This window comes from Diabrotica virgifera, chromosome 8 (assembly GCF_917563875.1).
Source record: "Diabrotica virgifera virgifera chromosome 8, PGI_DIABVI_V3a".
Lineage (NCBI taxonomy): Eukaryota > Metazoa > Arthropoda > Insecta > Coleoptera > Chrysomelidae > Diabrotica > Diabrotica virgifera.
Window position 1 is genome coordinate 7335860 of NC_065450.1, and position 18593 is coordinate 7354452.

General features: G+C 35.2%; 1 protein-coding gene across 3 annotated transcripts in view; it reads right to left on the bottom strand.

The window, feature by feature from the left end:
* LOC114344397 (esterase FE4-like) overlaps window positions 1-16937 on the bottom strand; it is a 64836-nt gene extending 47899 nt beyond the window's left edge. For 2 of the 3 annotated variants that reach the window (XM_050659652.1, XM_050659650.1), the window contains exons 1-3: window positions 16638-16937; window positions 6730-6867; window positions 2292-2831 (exon numbers count right to left, since the gene is read on the bottom strand). In XM_050659652.1, coding sequence (XP_050515609.1) covers window positions 2292-2831; window positions 6730-6867; window positions 16638-16772 — 813 coding nt within the window. In that variant the 5' untranslated portion in view covers window positions 16773-16937. The remainder of the gene's footprint in view (window positions 1-2291; window positions 2832-6729; window positions 6868-16637) is intronic. The other variant, XM_050659651.1, reaches the window with a different exon arrangement.
* Window positions 16938-18593: the final 1656 nt, after the last annotated feature.

Below are 18593 nucleotides of genomic sequence, written 5' to 3' on the forward strand. Positions count from 1 at the left end.
ACCCATCACTTAAATTTTTATTTCCTTGGAAACATAATCCACAACCCTATAAATATTACCATTTTTCTTAATAAAAATGTAAATATTTCGAAAATTATTAACTTTAGGCCTATAAGACTTTATACACATTTTTCATATTTTTAAATAATATATTCAAAAATGATTTAATATACAGAGTGTTCTATTTAAAAAAAAATACAACTTTGGTTCATACCGTCGTTCTGACTCACCCTGTATAATTGAAAATAATTTTAAATTATAGATCTCTTTGATACACATTAGTTTTCTTATAAACATTTTTTGTGTATCTCATAGTTTAGCCGTAATCAAAGAAAATCAGAGGTTTGGCGCACCCTGTATTTTAAACTGATGAACTTGTTGCTGGTATGAGCACATTGTGTAAATGTTAGGATATAAAGAGTCTAACGCTCATAATCTTATTGTGAGCATTATATCTTATCTTATTTTCATATCTATTGTTCTATCAATAAGATTATGAGCATTAGACTCTTTATATCCTAACATTTAAATATATTTTAATTTATTATAAAATCCCATCTATGTGTCTCAGTGGTAAGAGCGCCTACCTTTGGACCTAAAGGTCGTGAGTTCAAATCTCATCTGGGTGGAGAATTTAATAAAAATCAAAATAGTTTCTATCTTTGTGTGATCGGTACTAGTCCAAGAATCGAAGGTTTTCACCTCGCAAAGTTTACAGAATAGACTGATTTGCTTGAAAATACTTGAAAATATAATAATACGGAAAGGCGCTTTTACCATGGGAGTATTTGTCACCCCATGTTAGGGGTGAAAATTTTTTATTATATTTTGACGGCAAAAATTGGTAAAGAAATTAATTCCAAGGAAAAAAATTTTATAACTTTTTTTTGATAAATTAGGAGTTTTAGGTTTATTCGCTATTGAAATTGTTAGTTATGTATGGAAACAAATCAATATTTTTAATCAGTTTTCTGCTAATAACTCAAAACTTATTCGTTTTAGCAAACAACTAATAATTAACAAAAATTGACCTTTTGAAACAATAAACAAAACTGTTTTTTTTTTATAATTTTCTTTAAGACTAATAGTAACCGAGCTTTATTATAGGTTAGATCTTTGTCGTCAGATGTTAAATTTTGGAGTTTCAAAATGAAAATAATGGAAAACTAATCATTTTTTGAGCATAACTTATTGAAACTGATTTAATGCATTTCAAAATACGTACCTATACCCTCAAAAATAAAAAAAAGTCTGTAGCTCAATAATTCAGTGACTTATGATGAAAATAATGTCAGTCCCCATTTTTTTTCAGCGAGAAAATAAGCGGAAACAATCCCCTTATTACCATTCTATTTAAATGTAATTCTTGAACTTGTTCAGTATTATTTGTTTAGGTATTATTAATTCATTGTAGAAGTGTGATAGGCTTAACGTGGATAGTTTTTAAAAAATTGAGTTAAGAGCGAATTTTTGTAGTTTCGTAAAAAATGCCCTTTCTTTAAATTATGGCTCCAGTACACGTTGGGCCAACTAGTTGGCCAATGAGTTGGGCCAATAAGTTGGGCCAAGTAAGAACAGTGAATACATGGTGATTACACGTTGGTGGAGTTGTCAGTCTGCATTAACCTTTCTTAGTGGATAAACAAAAAACAAACTCTGATTATGGATATGGATGTGGAGACTGTAGCAGCCGCCGCAATTAATTTGTACAACGCGTTCAATGCCTATAGAAAAGTGTACCAAACAAGAGTGATTAAAAACAATGGCGCAAACGACGGTGCTCTTACACCGAAAAAAGTATTAATATTAAAATATTAATATTAAAACACAACCTTAAAATTAATACTTATAAACAGTATTAGTATTGTGAGAAGAGAAAACAAATATTTTAAACTCAACGACAACAACGTGTTCATAACCAAACAGCTGTTTGACAGATCGCGCAAGTCCCAAAAATCCTTTGATTTGTGCACCAAATACCGACAAAATTCGGTTTGTAGACCAACGCTGACCGCCAATCGCAAACTCATGCCAAGTGGTCCTGTACACGTTGGCCCAACTCCTTGGCCCAACTGATTGGCCCAACGTGTACTAGCCCCATTAGATAGATTACCATCAGAGATGAAAAAAAAAACATGGATACTGCTGGACTCACGTAAACTTACAAAGAAAATATCGAAGGAAGCAGAAGGAGGCAAAGGAAGGAGACCGTGTAATATATTTCATCTCATTTGCTCCCTCTAGGTTAAGTTAATAGGTTGTTTATATAATAGGTTATTTAAAATACTTACTACATTAAACTTTTGTTGTGCCTCTAGTAATTCATTAGCAGGCAACTTTCGTAGTACTTCTAGTGCCTCTTTTTCCGTTTTAATATTTTGATTAACAATTTGTGCAAACTCAAGTCCAACGTTTTGTTCTGTCATTCTAGACCAAGGACAAAAAGTGCATCCGCTCTGTAGAATGGCTCTGTGAAACAAACCTTTGGATGATGGACTAAGCATAAGATAATGAATACTAGCACCCCCGGCGCTTTCTCCAAAAATGGTTACGTTTTTAGGATCACCGTTAAAATGGTGAATATTCTGTTGGATCCATTTCAAAGCTAGCAGTTGGTCTTTAAGGGATGCATTTCCGGGCACATTCAAGGAAGTATCTTCAAACTGTAGACATCCTAAGAATCCGAGACGATAATTAACAGACACTAATACTATGTCTTCAAGCATCAGGTATTCTGGTCCATAGTCAGTCGAACTGTTTGAACCAAAAATGAATCCTCCGCCGTGTATCCACACCATTACTGGTTTAAGGGAAGGTTCTTTGGATGGAAGCTTAAAATGATATGTATATTAATTAAATAAAAAGTTAATTATAGTTTAAAGGCCAAAGTAAATCAGTATTGTAAAGTTTCTAAGTTCCTTTCAAGGAAAAATAGTTCCACAATTATCTGCCAAACTTAAAAATTACATAAAACCAAAACAAAAATAAAGAAAATTGTATTCAACATGGTAGAAGATATTATTATTGTAATATTAATTTTATAAAATTGGACGGCATAGATAATAAATAGGTACCTAATTTGTTAAAAAATATATATTATATTATAGTAAAAGCAAAGCATGAGATATCGAAAAACAAGATGGAAAACAGCAAAAATGAAGTCATATTAATAAAGTTTACATTAAAACAATTTTCTTCCTTTTGAGTAGACATGCCTGTCTGTTTTTTCAATGTGCCTCTAGTAAGTTGTCGTTCCATCGTTTTCGTGGTCTTCCCACTGATTGTCTTCCTATTGGAAAACCGTCTCTCGCCATCTTTACTACTCTATTATTTATTGAGACATACTGTAAATGATTAAGCAATCAAGTAAACCTTAGCTAAATTAACAGAAAATTGAATAAAACTGGCAAACTTTACTGTACCAAAATCATAGTAAAATTACGATTAAACTTTAATTATTCATAATTAGTCAATAGAAATAACGTTTTTGTCGGGACACTGGACCAGCCAGGTTGCAAATAAGTTTTTTTCCGCAAATCGCCAGGAAATTTTGACATTCCTGTCAAAATTTCTTGAAGAAAAAGTCAGGACTTCCTTACTGTAAGGAAATGTCATTTCCTTACTGTAAGGAAATGATATTTCCGTACAGTTGTTAGTGTTCTACATAAATGATAGAAAACACATTGCTATTAAAACCTTGTAAATTACCTTAATCATTAAATTTTCTTTATCTGGAGCTTCCTGGATAAATTTTTCAATTTCTTCCTTCGTTAAAATCTTAGATTTCTTTGCCCTATAACCTTGAGCTTGCCGTTTCAATAAAGAATGAAGTTTTGAGTATGTAGATATATCTACATTGTGTTTAAGTGCAAGGGTTGACTTCAGCATTGAATAATTGGCCCATAATGTTGAAGATTTCATCTTTAAACAAAGGTCTAGGAAGTATGCCATTACAACATTTTCTGAGAAAGAACTCGTATTTTTACTCATGCGATAATCCATAAAACGTCTGTATGCATTTTCGTACTTTTCTCTTGATTTCTTTGGCAATAATTCTAATGAAGCAGTATTCACTGCCTCAACCAGCTCTGGAGGAGTCCCAGGAATGGAAATTTCATCATCACTTATCATTTTACTTTCGAGAACACCAGCAATTAAATTTATAAGCGTCAAGTTTGACAATTCAACCTCAATACGTTTCCATAGTAACCCAAGTAATTTTATTAGGAATTTCAAAGCACCATTTATTTGGGAATAAAATTATCGCGTTTTTTTTTAAATCAATCAATATCTGTCGAATTTTAAACGATTTGCGGAAAAATAGTATGTTTACCTCGTAGGAAAAGCCACATTCCTGGACTCTGTGTTGCTAAGTCTCGGCTTGCGCCTCGACTTAGCAATCTTCACAGTCGTCCAGGAATGTTAAGCTTTTCCTACCCGGTAAACAATGCACTATTGGGTACTATGTACCTAATACATTATAAATACAAAAATGCACGTCACAATTCGGACGACAATTTTAGTTGTTTACAAAAAGGGTCAAAAATGGCAGCTTTTTCCTTTAAATCGCTTCAGGTAAAAATATGGTAATTAAATATCTTATTTGCGGTATTCATCTTTTAGTAGATGAGCAAAGGTTTAAAATGGCAGTTTTTAAATTTTGGTCCGATCATTTTTTGCTTCGGAAATTGCAAAATATGCCTAAAATTTCGAAAATAAAAAATTTCTATATCTTTTGCAAAAACGAATTTAAGACTTTGATATTGCACGAAAAGTACGGTCAAATAGTTTGTATAATACACACAAGATTTCAAGACGATTCGTCAATTAGTTTACAATTTTATTCAATTTGTTTATCCCAAAGAGCTTTTTTTGGCAAAATAATAATGACACAGAAAGTCTGTGAAAACCACATGAAGGAAGAATACTTATGTCTTCAAAGTATTTAAAACTATCAATATAATGCCATTTCTGTTACAATTTCGAAAACATTTTACTAAAGTAGAATCATTTTTGGCTAAAAAATAATTTGAATAACTTTGTTAATATTCCCTACGGACTAAATCTACTGTGGGATTTGAAAAGCTGGTCTTTTTACACGAATTTTCAAAAAAAATTGCCTAGGTTAATTACGGTCAAAGTTTTTTTTAACCACTTCTTTTTATTTAATTGGCATTTACAATTACTGGACGATGTGATTAATTCTGCTGTGACTAATATTATTAAAGATGATCAACAAAGTGATGAAGACCACTTGACTTTTTAACAGGACCGTGATCCTCTCCATTATGTTTTACTTGTTCATCAATATTTAGATCAAAATTTTCCACGGCATGGGATTAGGAGGGACTTAGAATCGAATGGCCTTCTCAGTTACCTGATTTGTCTCTTCTGGATTTTTTTGTAGAGATACATTAAAAGTAAAATTGATAGAACACCACTCATATCTTTGATGATTTATGTTAACGAATTGTTAACGAATGCCTACGAATGTACGAATCACTCTGCCAATGCTTCGGAATGTGGAAGAACATTTTACAACAAACCTCTATCATTGTATGGACGCCGTAGGTCATCAGTTTTAGGATTTGTTCAACTAAGAAATAAGTAATCAGCAAAAAATATTAATTTTAACATACATTATTTTCAATAAATCAAATAAGGTGTTGAGGCGAATATAAATATTTTAAGACTAATGTATAGGAATGTATAGGAATGTAACATAAACACTCATACCAATAAATATGGTCTAAAACTGAACATCAAAAAGACTAAATTCATGATTGTAACGAAGAAACTATACACCAATGTGAATTTAACAATAAATAATCAGCCAGTTGAAAGAGTTACGTCCTACAAATATTTAGGGGTTTGCTTCACTGATACTAATGACCAGACAAGAGAAATCAAGAGGCGAATAGAGATAGCGAGACAATCGTTTGTCAAAATGAAAAAGTTCGTATGCAGCCGGGAGATAAATATAAACTTAAGAACAAGAATGTTGAGGTGCTATGTTTTCTCCGTTCTGCTGTACAGCATGGAAGCTTGGACGCTGAAAAAGATAAACATCAAAAACATTGAGGCATTCGAGATGTGGTGTTACAGGAGAATGTGGAAAATACCATGGACAGAAAGAGTAACAAATCAAGATGTTCTGCTGAAGATGGGGAAGGAATGCGAAGTCATAAAAACCATACAAACGAAAAAACTGGAATATCTAGGCCACATAATGAGAGGAGAAAAGTACTCTCTGCTAAGACTCATCATCCAAGGAAAAATCTCGGGAAAGAGAAATGTGGGACGTAGGGGGATTTCCTGGTTGCGAAATTTAAGAGAGTGGTATGGGTGCAGTTCAATACAGTTGTTCAGAGCTGCAGCCAACAAAGTTAAGATTGCTGTGATGGTAGCCAACCTCCGATAGGAGACGGTACTGCAAGAAGAAGAAGGAATGTAATGAGATACACAGCTTTAAAATGCTATCTATCTTATTTGACCCTCCTTGACATTAAAAGAGTGGGGGTGATTTTTATCCTGGTTTAGAAGTGAAAGTAAAATAATCTAAAATACCGGAAAAATATGTCCCACTTTAATTAAAAATTGACTTGTCGCTGAGTTTTTCAAAACTGTTGTAGTACTTGATAATGCCTGTGTCATTTTCTTCCTGCCGCCCTATATAGTTTCTGGTTTTTTAAATCAGCTAAGAAAATAAAAATGTCTATAGTCACTTACTTTTTTTGTGTGAATACCTAGGTGTAGACAGTCTTCAGAACCAACAGGTTTATTGTTTTTGTCATCCCATTGGTAACTAGGCTGTCCATCTTTCGTGGCATCTCTAACACCATTCCATGTTTCTACTGGTTGCGGTGACTATAAGGTTTTATTACAAATAAAATGATATACATAATATTGTGTTTTAAATAGTACATTATACAGGGTGTCCCGAAAAGATTGGTCATAAATTATACCACACATTCTGGGGTCAAAAATAGTTCGATTGAACCTAACTTACCTTTGTACAAATGTGCTCATAAAAAAAGTTACAGCCCTTTGAAGTTACAAAATGAAGATCGATTTTTTTCAATATATCGAAAACTATTAGAGATTTTTTATTGAAAATGTACAAGTATAATTATTGTGGCAGGAACATCTTAAAACAAAATTATAGTGAAATTTGTCAACCACATAAAAAATTTATGGCGATTTTGTTCCCTTAAACCCCCCAAACTTTTGTGTACGTTACAATTAATTCATTATTGTGGTACCATTAGTTAAACACAACGTTTTTAAACCTTTTTTGCATCTTAGTCTTTTTTTGATAAGTCACCTTTTATCGAGATGCGACTTCTTTTTTAAAATATAGCTAAAAATGTATTTTATAAATAAATTTTCAGATTATTGACAGGTCTATTAATCGTACTTAACCATATACAAATATGTGGTGAATTCGAAAAATATTCAAAATATCTCGATAAACACTGGCTTATCGAAAAAGTACTAAAAGACAAAAAAGTTTTAGAAACACTGTGTTTAACTAATGGTGCCAAAATAATAATTTAATTGGAACGTACACAGAAATTTGGACGGGTTGAAGGGAACAAAACCCCCATAAAATTTTTATGGGGTGCACAAATTTTACTTTAATTTTTTTTAAGATTTTGCTGCCAAAAAAGATCGATTTTTTATTTTGTAACTTCAAAGGGCTGTAACTGTTTTGTGTGCACTATTGTATAAAGGTAAGTGAGGTTCAATCAATCTATTTTTGACCCCAGAATCTGTGGTGTAATTTATGACCAATCTTTTCGGGACACCCTGTATAAATTTGTGCGCTAAGCTATCTGCAGTGCCTTATACTCTCTACCAAGTACATCTAATTAAATACAAATTCTAGTTTCATCTGAAAATAGCAGATTTTTTCAATTTCAAATGTTTTACTTTTGATTTGAAGACACCTATTTAAGCGATTAATTGTACTGCCAGGATAACTCGAGAACCCTTAACTGTCTCACCGTGTATAGCCCTTGTACAAGAAATCTTCTTATTACTGTTTCAACTGAAACATTTAAAATTGTAGCTTCCAAAATTTGCATTTCACTGAAGGTTAGTTGCTTGGACAGTGAAAGGATCGTGGCGAGCTGTTGTTATTTTCTGGTGACTTTGTTTTAGTTCTATTTTTAAGCTTTCCTAATTTCTGATACCTTTTTTTGGGAGGTGGGAATCTTCCCAGACGGAAGACCGTCTGGGAAGGTTTCCCAGGTGTGTCAGATTCAGTCCGTTCTATCTCTATCTTGCTGGGCCGCCTACCGACTAAACCCACCTCCTCTTTCTCCAGCCGACGGGTCCGGAACCGCTCTTAGCGAGCATATCTGACCCGTCGACCTTACTCATAGCTCCCCTCCGGCACTCCCAGCATGTATTCCACGGATTAGCCGGCCGCCTGACCGCCCCCCGCCGCCGCGCGCCGCACCAGACCGGTCGCTGCTCGCGGGGTACAGTTTCTGATACCTAGCCTGGATTTTTGACACAACGCCCTGAGCTAAGCCTACCACAAATAATCTTTGAACCAGTTTAGTGTAGAACAGGGCATTTGGGAAGAAATAAAACGATTTCTAGATATAAAATCTGCTGATTTGCAAGATTTTCCATTATTTACGAGATGATAGATGAAAAATGGATGAAAATGCATAATTGCATTTAGAGTGCATAACATGCATCCAAAAGTGCATAAACATGTCAAAATCAGTATATTAAGGGTACATTTTGTTACTCGTGGATTTTTGGGGTCACTGAACATAAATACTCCATCAGAACCGATCCCCGGAGCACCTGGTGCCCAGTGTTACTGCTAAGGCACGTCATCTTCTGGAGTTTCGAGGGTTTTTGGCACTAATTTGATGCCAGTAGATTACTCGGGGGTTTCTGGGATCGCTAAATACGGATACGCCATCAGAACCAAAACTCTAAGCACCTGGTGCACAAGATTGAATCTAACGCCCGTCATCTTCTGGCGTTTCGAGGATTTTTGACATTAAATTGATAAAAACATATTACTGGGAGTTTTTATTCTTTTAATATACCACAGAGTACTTTGTTCGTTTGTATCAATTTAGTGCAGGAAAGCCTCGAAACTCCAGAAGATGACGTACCTCAGCAGTGACCCTTGGTGTCAGGGGCTCCGAGGGTTGGTTTTGATAGCGTATTTATGTGTAGCAATCCGAAAAACACCGAGTAATCTGTTTGCATCAATGTTGTGCCGAAAACCCTTGAAACGACAGAATATGACGGGTCTTAGCTTCAATCCTGTGCACCAGGTGCTCCGAGTGTTAGTTTTGATGGCGTATCAGTATTCAGCGATCCCAAAAATCACGCGAGAAATTTGATGGCATCAATTTGGCCCCAGGTGCATCTGGGGGTCGGTTTTGATGGCGTATTTATGTTCAGTGACCCTATAACCTCCGAGTAATACAATGTGCCCTTAATATACCGATTTTCACATGATTATGCACTTTTTGGTGCACTTTATGCACTGTAAATGCAATTATGGATTTCTATACATTTTTTTATTGTAGACTATTTTCCTGGTGTCATGCGTCATCCGAACTTAATGCAAAAATTGCAAGTCGACAGGTGCTGTATTTAAAATTCGGTTTATTTTTCCTAAATGCTCTGGTCTATATATGGTATAGTAGGGTTTATATAAGGTATAGTAGACAGGGTAGCGGTAGTCGGTAGCGGGTAGGAACTCTTTGAATTTTTGAAGATAGTCCTATCAGGGAAAATGAATCAATCCCTGCCCTCCGCAGATTCCGGGGGTTTCCTGACGCGGGAAACTAGTACCTGTTTAGGATCCCTTGTCCAGGGTTACGGATAAAGTCCACAACGGCAGACATGGCGGAGAAGCGGAGCTTCGGTACGGTGTGGATGGCGGAAGAGGCAACCCTCGATTATAGGAGTAAATATAGAATCAAAACAGTAGCGTCTGATCCAGAATGGACGGCTACGAACAGCGTCTGACCCAGAGTGGGCGGCTGATATAAAACTCACCAACCCGTCTAGCCAGCGCGCAGCGTGGTGTTTTACGGCTACTCATCCTTCCAACTACATAGAAATGGCGAGTACTAAAACGAACGGAGTCGGTCCCCAGGTGGGTGTGGTATGTTATGCCAAGTCCCATACCCAGAAAAGGGTCTGCTTCGTGGAATCTGGGGGAGGCAAGAATTCGCTTAGTACACACAAAATTCACATCGGAACATATAACATCAGAACGATGAGGACAGAAGATAACCTAGAAGAGTTGCAAGAAGAACTTAAGACCATAAAATGGGACATAGTAGCCTTATGCGAGACAAGGCTTAAAGGCGAAGAAACGACTCTACCAAAATACAATTCAGGAAATAACCAAGGTATAGGAGACGTAGGCTTTTTGGTACATTAAATAATTTAAAACTTGGTAACTAAATTCCAAGTGATTTCTAATATAGTTATCTATATGGTATTAAAACTAAATTGTAGATACAGCATTGAAATAATCCATTGTTATGCGCCAACTTCTTCTGCAGATGATGAAGAGGTAGAACAACTTTATGAAGACATCACAAGAGCCAGAAATCTAGAGAAAACATATTACGTAATAACTACTGGAGATTTCAACGCTAAAATAGGAAAGAACGAAAATAACAACGACAACGAATATATTGGAAATTTTGGAATGGGAAGTAGAAATCACAGGGGAGATATGCTCGCAAATTTCCTCAGCAAAAAAGCTATTCTGCTTAAACACATTCTACAAGAAAAAGATGCAGAGAAAATAGACGTGGCACAGCCCAGACGGCAAAGTAAAAAATGAAATTGACTTTATACTCTCTAACTTCAAAAACTTTGCTAAAGATGTTACTGTACTAAATTCTGTCAACACTGGTAGTGACCATCGATTAGTTAGGGTGCGAATAGAAGTAAATACGAAATTCGATAGAAGAAAATTTTTAACACAGAATAAATTACCAAACATTGAAGCACTCGAAATGAACCAAGAGGAATATCAAAATAACTAAAAAAGAAACTAGGACATGTACCAGTATTCAACACGAAATATATAAATGAAATAACACAAAAATTAACAAATGACATAACATCAACTACAAAAAAGGCCTGTGGTAAAAATAAAAATCCGAGAAAAACGAAACTTAAACAAACAAAACTGGATTTAATGGAAGAAAGAAGAAGAACATTTAAAGAATTACCAAAGTATAAGGCTATCAACAATAAAGTTAAAAACAGCATAAGGTCAGACTTGCGGGCTTATAAAACAAAACAAATATTGCAAACTATCGAAAACAACAGAAATATGAGAGTATTGAAATCAAATTTAACTAAAGAAAAATCGAAGATAACTAAAATCAAAAACCAACAGGGGAATACGGTGACTGAAAAAACTCAAATAATCAAGGAAATATAAACGTTCTACAAGAATCTTTATACATCCACTATACAGAACCCCGGGACACACCACAGAACAATTCTAAACGTCGGCTCGGAAACTCTCCCTAAAATAACTTCTTCGGAAATTAGACATGCCTTACAGCAAATAAAAAATAAAAAAAACTCCCGGAGAGGATCGTATAACGTCTGAAATGTTAAAAATGGGCGGCAACACCGTTGTAGAGGTTGTGGAAGTCTTGCTGAATAAGTGTCTAATAGAGAAAAGAATACCCAGTCTGTGGGAAAACGCCGAAATAATACTTTTACACAAGAAAGGAGACACTAGTAATATTGAAAACTACAGACCTATAAGTTTGTTGTCACAAGTATACAAATTGCTAACAAGAATAATAACCAACCGCATAACACAAAAACTTGATTTATATCAACCGGTTGAACAGGCGGGATTTCGAAAAGGGTGTGGTACTAACGATTACTTACAAACTATCAGAACACTGCACTGGTAGAAAAGACCACAGAATATAATGTATATATATATATATATATATATATATATATATATATATATACAAATGGAAAGGATTAATGGGTAAGCAGCTGAAATAACGGAGCCAAGAGTACTCTTTTTTCAATATCAAATATATTTCGGTATTGCCTTTATACCATCATCAGTGATTGCTACAAATGTGTTATAAGTGAGTTGCTTTGTGAAATAATTAAAAATGTTATTAAACTTACAAAGTTGAGATTGCGGCTCTATGGTTAAAATTTTTTGTAAAAAATCTTCCAAAAGGGGAAACATCAAACATGTTAAAATTGTAAAAACACAAGATTCTTGTGTTTTTACAATTTTAACATGTTTGATGTTTCCCCTTTTGGAAGATTTTTTACAAAAAATTTTAACCATAGAGCCGCAATCTCAACTTTGTAAGTTTAATAACATTTTTAATTATTTCACAAAGCAACTCACTTATAACACATTTGTAGCAATCACTGATGATGGTATAAAGGCAATACCGAAATATATTTGATATTGAAAAAAGAGTACTCTTGGCTCCGTTATTTCAGCTGCTTACCCATTAATCCTTTCCATTTGTGTTTAATATTGTTCAGCTGTGATCAAAATTGGATATATATATATATATATATATATATATATATATATATATATATATATATATATATACATCCCGTTCACAGCGTAATACGGCTTTGGGTTCCCGTTCGCCAAGCCTGTCTATTCTGCCAGTCTTCTTCAGATAGATTTCTTGCTGACATTGCTTTTGAGATTCCTTGTATCCATGTTGTTGGTGGTCGTCCTCGTTTTCTTTTCTCTGGTGGTACCCATCCTAATATCTTTTTGGGTAGTCTTTCTTCCCCCATACGTCTAACATGTCCGTACCATATTAGTTGTTGTTTTTCGATGTCTTCTATAATTGATCTTTGTACTTTCATTTGTCTCCTGATGTCCTCATTTTTCACATGTTCTAATCTAGACTTTCCCGCGGCTCTCCTCCAAAAATCCATTTCAACTGCCAATAGGTTACCTGTAAGTTTTTGTGATAACTGCCACACTTCTGAGCCATAGACGATTACTGGTTTTAATATGGTATTATATATTCGTTTTTTCGTTTCCGGTCTTATATTTTTTTGCCATAATACTGAATTCAACGCACCTATAACTTGTTTTCCTTTGGTTATTCTGTCTTTTATGGCTTCATCACTTCTTCCTGTCTTTGTCAGTTTTACCCCCAAATATGTACATTGGTCACATTTCTTGATAGTTTCATCTTCTAAGTCGAGGTCATCTGGAGTATTTTCTCCTCCTACGCAAAGATATTGTGTTTTTTGGACATTTACTTCGAGGCCCCATTTTTTGTACTCTTCCATTAGTTTTCTAGCCATATACTCCAGGTCTTCTTTGTCTTGGGCAATAACTACCTGGTCATCTGCATAGTGCAACGTATATAACGTTTCATCCCCAATAGATAGCCCCATCCCTTTACACTTCTTCTTCCAGTGCCTGAGTGCTTCATCGATATATATGTTGAACAGTATGGGAGACAAACAACAACCTTGCTTCAGTCCTTTTGTTACCTGAAAACCATTAGACACCTCTTTTCCTATTTTAACTTTTGCTATTGTGTTCTTATAAAGCTCTTTAATAGCATCGATTAGTGTAACGCTGATACTGGTTTTCTCCAATACTTTCCACAACTTCGCAACAGGCACGGTGTCATATGCTTTTGTTACATCGACTAAGAGTAAATGCACTTCTCGAGATCTCAGTGTTCTTTTCTCAAGTATTTGGGATAAGCAGAAAGTACTATCTATTGTGGATCGTCCTGCTCTGAATCCGTTTTGTTCTTCTGACTCAAAAGGGCGGTATTCTTCGCATATTCGTTCTTTTATAATTCTTCCATATAATCTGCTAAGCGTACTCGTAACAGTTATACCCCGATAGTTATTGCAATCTTCCTTATTTCCTTTCTTATGGATAGATGTAATCCATCCTTCTTTCCAACTTTGTGGCACTGGTTCTCCATGCAAGTGTCTATTGAAAACTTCTGTTAGAATCTCGAATAGTTTGTTGGTTCCATTTTTTATTAACTCTGCATATATCCCCTCTGGACCAGGAGCACGTCCATTTTTCAGCAGTGATACAGCTTTTTTAGTGTCTTCTACGTTGATTGTTAATGGCTGCCCTTGAATCAGGACTTCATGTTGTTCTATGTTTTTGTATTCCGGTCTTTCTTCTACTAACAGTGTTTTATAGTGTTTTTCCCATTGTTCAGGTTCTATGGAGTGTATGGCTATTTGTTCTGTTTTGTTGGATCTGATGTTTTTTATAAACCTCCAGGATTCTCTTGATTTGCGGCCGCCGATGTACGTATCTAATTCCTGACATTTTCTTTCCCAGCTTTGATTTTTTGACTCTGTTATCGTTGATTTAAATTTATTTACCATTTCTCTATATTCTCTTTTATGTTCTTGATCTTTTGTTCCCAGCCATCTGTGATATAAGTTTTGCTTTTGTTCTTTCAATATAATGTACTTTTATATAATGTACACAGAATATAATGTACATATAGCATTTATTGACTTTCACAAGGCTTTCGATAGTATTGAAATCTGGTCCTTTTTGTCAGCCCTAAGAGATGCTCGAATAGACTCACGGTACACTTCTTCTTCTTCGTCTAGCCATTCACGTCCACATCTATACATAAGCCTCTTCAAGTCTTCATTTCCATTGTTTTTTGTTGTACGCTACTTGTAGCCAATTTTTCCCGGCAGTTCGTTTCAGATCATCTGTCCATCTCATAGGAGGTCTGCCTCTGGGTATTTTGTGTTCGTATGGTCTCCAGGTTAGAATTGTTCTATGCCATTTGTTAAGATCGCTCCTAGCTACATGTCCAGCGTATTTCCATTTCAATTTTAGTGATGTTTGTACCACATCGGTGACTTTGGTTTTCTGTCTTATCCATGTGCTTGTTTTCCTATCTTTAAGTGATATGCCAAGCATTGCTCTTTCCATCGCGTGCTGTTCATACATCGAGTATGTTCATACTCTTTTTTGTGATTGTCCATGTTTGTGCCCCATATGTTAATACCGGAATAATGCATGCATCAAAAACTTTAGATCTAAGATGTAGTTAAATTTGCTCATTTCTGAGTATATAGTTCAGTTTGCCGGATGCTGCCTATGCTAACTTTCTTCTTTTTTTTATTTCTTCCGTTTGAATTTCCCTATTTAGTATTATTTTTTGTCCTAAGTATATATATTCTTCAACGTTTTATATAACTTTGTTGTTTATTATTGTCATCGTTTCTTCGGAGTGCATGACTTTTGACACGGTATATTACACTCATTAAAAATATTTTTAACTGGCCACATTCCACATAAAAATCAATGAAGACGAAAAAACCGAAAAAATACGCCTTGGTAAAGGTATTAGATAAGGTGATACTATTTCACCAAAACTTTTTACCTTAGCATTGGAAAATTTATTCAAACAGCTCGACTGGGACGAAAAAGGTATAAACATTGATGGTGTACGTTTGAGGCATTTGAGGTTTGCGGACGACATAGTATTATTCAGCACAGATATCAAGGAATTGGAGCAAATGATGAAGGAATTAAACCAGCAGTTAAATAAAATAGGTCTCAAAATGAATCTTCAGAAAACAAAAATAATGAGTAATGTACAAGCAAATCTTGTTATTGACAACGTCAGTCTTGAAAATGTAGAGCACTATATCTTGGACATACCATTAAAATCGGCAAAGAAAACCAAATAGCAGCAAAAAAAAGACGCATACAATTGTCTTGGGTAGCTTTCGGCAAGTTAAGCTTTATCTTGAAGAATAAAGATATACCAATGTGTGTAAAACGTAGAGTTTATGCCAAATTTATCTTGTCTGTAACTACATATGGACTGGAGACCATGGCCTTTACAAAGAAAACCTTAGAGCAGCTCAGTACAACCCAAGGAGCGATGGAGAGGGCCATGCTAGGGATTAGTTTGAAAGACAGAATTCGAAATATCGACATTCGTGAAATAACAAAGGTTACTGATGTCACAGAACGTATGGCAAGGCTCAAGTGGCAATGGGTCAAACATGTTGCCCGAGACTAAGAGAGAACGGGCGAGGAGTAGGAAGACCGCAGAAGAGGTGGGCAGATGATATCAAACGGGTCGCGGGCAAGCACTGGATGAGAATTGCCAAGAGTAGAAATCGATGAAAGCAAATGGATGAGGCCTATGTCCAGCAGTGGACAAACACAGGCTGAAGAAGAAGAAGAAGAAGATAGGGTATTATAGTAGACAGGTCTATTATCAAAACGATAAATTAAGTAACCAGTAGGCCAGATCCATAACCAATAGAAGAAAGCCGGAAAGAAATGTTAAAACATATTAGAAGATGTGAAAAATATTTAGAAATTTTATTTCTATTTTTGGAGAGAATAGATATTAATATATCAAAATGCAGTCAATAATTTTTAAGAAAACCAATATGCTCACGTGTAATAATAATTAAAGAACTAGCAGACGCAAAATTAATATTAAGTTAGTTTATTGTTCATAGTTGTTTACCATTGATTTATATTTTCTATTTAATTTGACACTGCACAATATGAGGTAATATCGACTTCTACTTTTATCAAAATACTGCGAGAGAAAGCGACATATTTATCTCACCTTAAATCTCAAATCTCCAAGAGGCGGTTTAGCAAACGGTATTCCCAAAAACGAATAAAAAGATTCACCATCCAAATTTACTCTTTGGCATCCTCTAACTTGACCTTCGGTCACCGTGACTATGGGAGACTCCATCGTATTTTCGGCTCGATTGGCACACTCTATTCGCTAATTTTAATCTACCACTACCAATACGCAACCACGCTGTGATGTAACTGGATGAAAAATATTTTTTATACAATACATATTATCTTCAATTCTACAATTCATCTACAATTCATATGCGAATGAAAAATAATGTAAAGTCGAGTCAATCACAGATTATTTACAACTTGAGATAAAATTAGAAGTGCGTGTTTAACTGTGAAATTTCAGGGACGTATCTAAATTTTTTTTAAATCTTTAAACTTTTGAAAATTTCGAATAGCTCAAAACACAGAAAGTGATATTAGTACATGGTTTTCGTTTATGACCGCTAAAGTAGATGTTTCTTTTGTAGCCAACCACTTGAAGTGGGACATAGCTGTCTAAGTAGCTCGCCGTTCCATGTATGAATTAATATTCAGTGTCTGAAGACGTAGGGATGATACAGAAATAACGTTATAACTCTTTATTGATACTAATCCATTCACGAAACGTTTGATGAATTGTGCTCTGTGCTCCATATATTTGGTGAGTCAATTCATCGAAGCGATAGTAAAGCTTTAAGTGTAGCAAATTTAAAATAGAGAAAAAAGAAGGGAAAAAATAGATACTTAACAGAAAAAACGAAGAATAACCAAAAATTATAAAAATTTGTTATTTCTATATGAGAAAATTCACTTTATGCTGACCTGGCCATTGGCTTTTAAGATAATAGTAAAGAAGGTGGAGAACGAGCTCTAAACGAGGACCTAACTACACGAAGTAACTAAGTACTTTAAGAACTGGCGCTTACGTCCTAACACAAGCAAAACTGAAACCTGTCTCTTTGCGGGCGATACTCTCAATGTAAATCTAAATGATACAGCTATCAAACATCACAACAACCCCAAATATCTAGGCGTCACACTTGATACAACACTCACCTTCAAAAGCCACGTTACAAACGCAGCCGGTAAACTGAGAACAAAAAACAATATAATAACAAAACTTGCTGGAACAACTTGGGGTGCTTCTGTGGATACTCTTCGGATCTCTGCTCTAGCTTTGGTTTTTTCATTGTCAGAATAGTGTGCACCAGTATGGTTAAATAGTGCGCATACAAACAAAATAGATGTTCAACTTAATCAAATTATGAGAATAATCACTGAAACAATAAAATCAACCCCAGTGAGATGGATGTCTACGTTGAGCAGTATTGCTCCACCAGATTTAAGTCGTACAGCAGAATTAGTGAGAGAGTACCAGACAATTGTAGCCAACGTACAATTACCAATCCATTAAGACATACCATACATCTCAAAATAGCACCAGAGACTGAGGTCTATAAATCCTCTAATCAGATCTGCCCGAAAAATTGGTGATTCCTATGATATACATAGGCAATGGTCCACAAGATGGATGCTAACAATGGCAGCAGACTATATTCAGATATCCACCCCAACTCAAGGTTTCAACGGATCAAATCTGCCCCGCTCCACCTGGACGAGGCTTAATCGGATACGTACCGGACATTATAAATGTTCTGATTCTCTGTCCACAGTGCGATTGCGGATCACCTAGACATACCATAAGCCTTTGTGTTTCAGACTGCCTAAATCGTGCCTACCGTGGAAACCTCCAGGACTTTATGGAATGCTCTCAAGAAGCAATTGAATGGCTATGTAAATTGGACATTAATATTTAGGTTCATTCATTGAGGACTGTTTTGTGTAAAATTAATTTTATGTGTAAGAGTCTGCAAAGTGGTAGCAATTCTTGCCTGGGAATGTTGATTGGTAGACCTGCAATATTCAACGTTGACAATAGTTGACA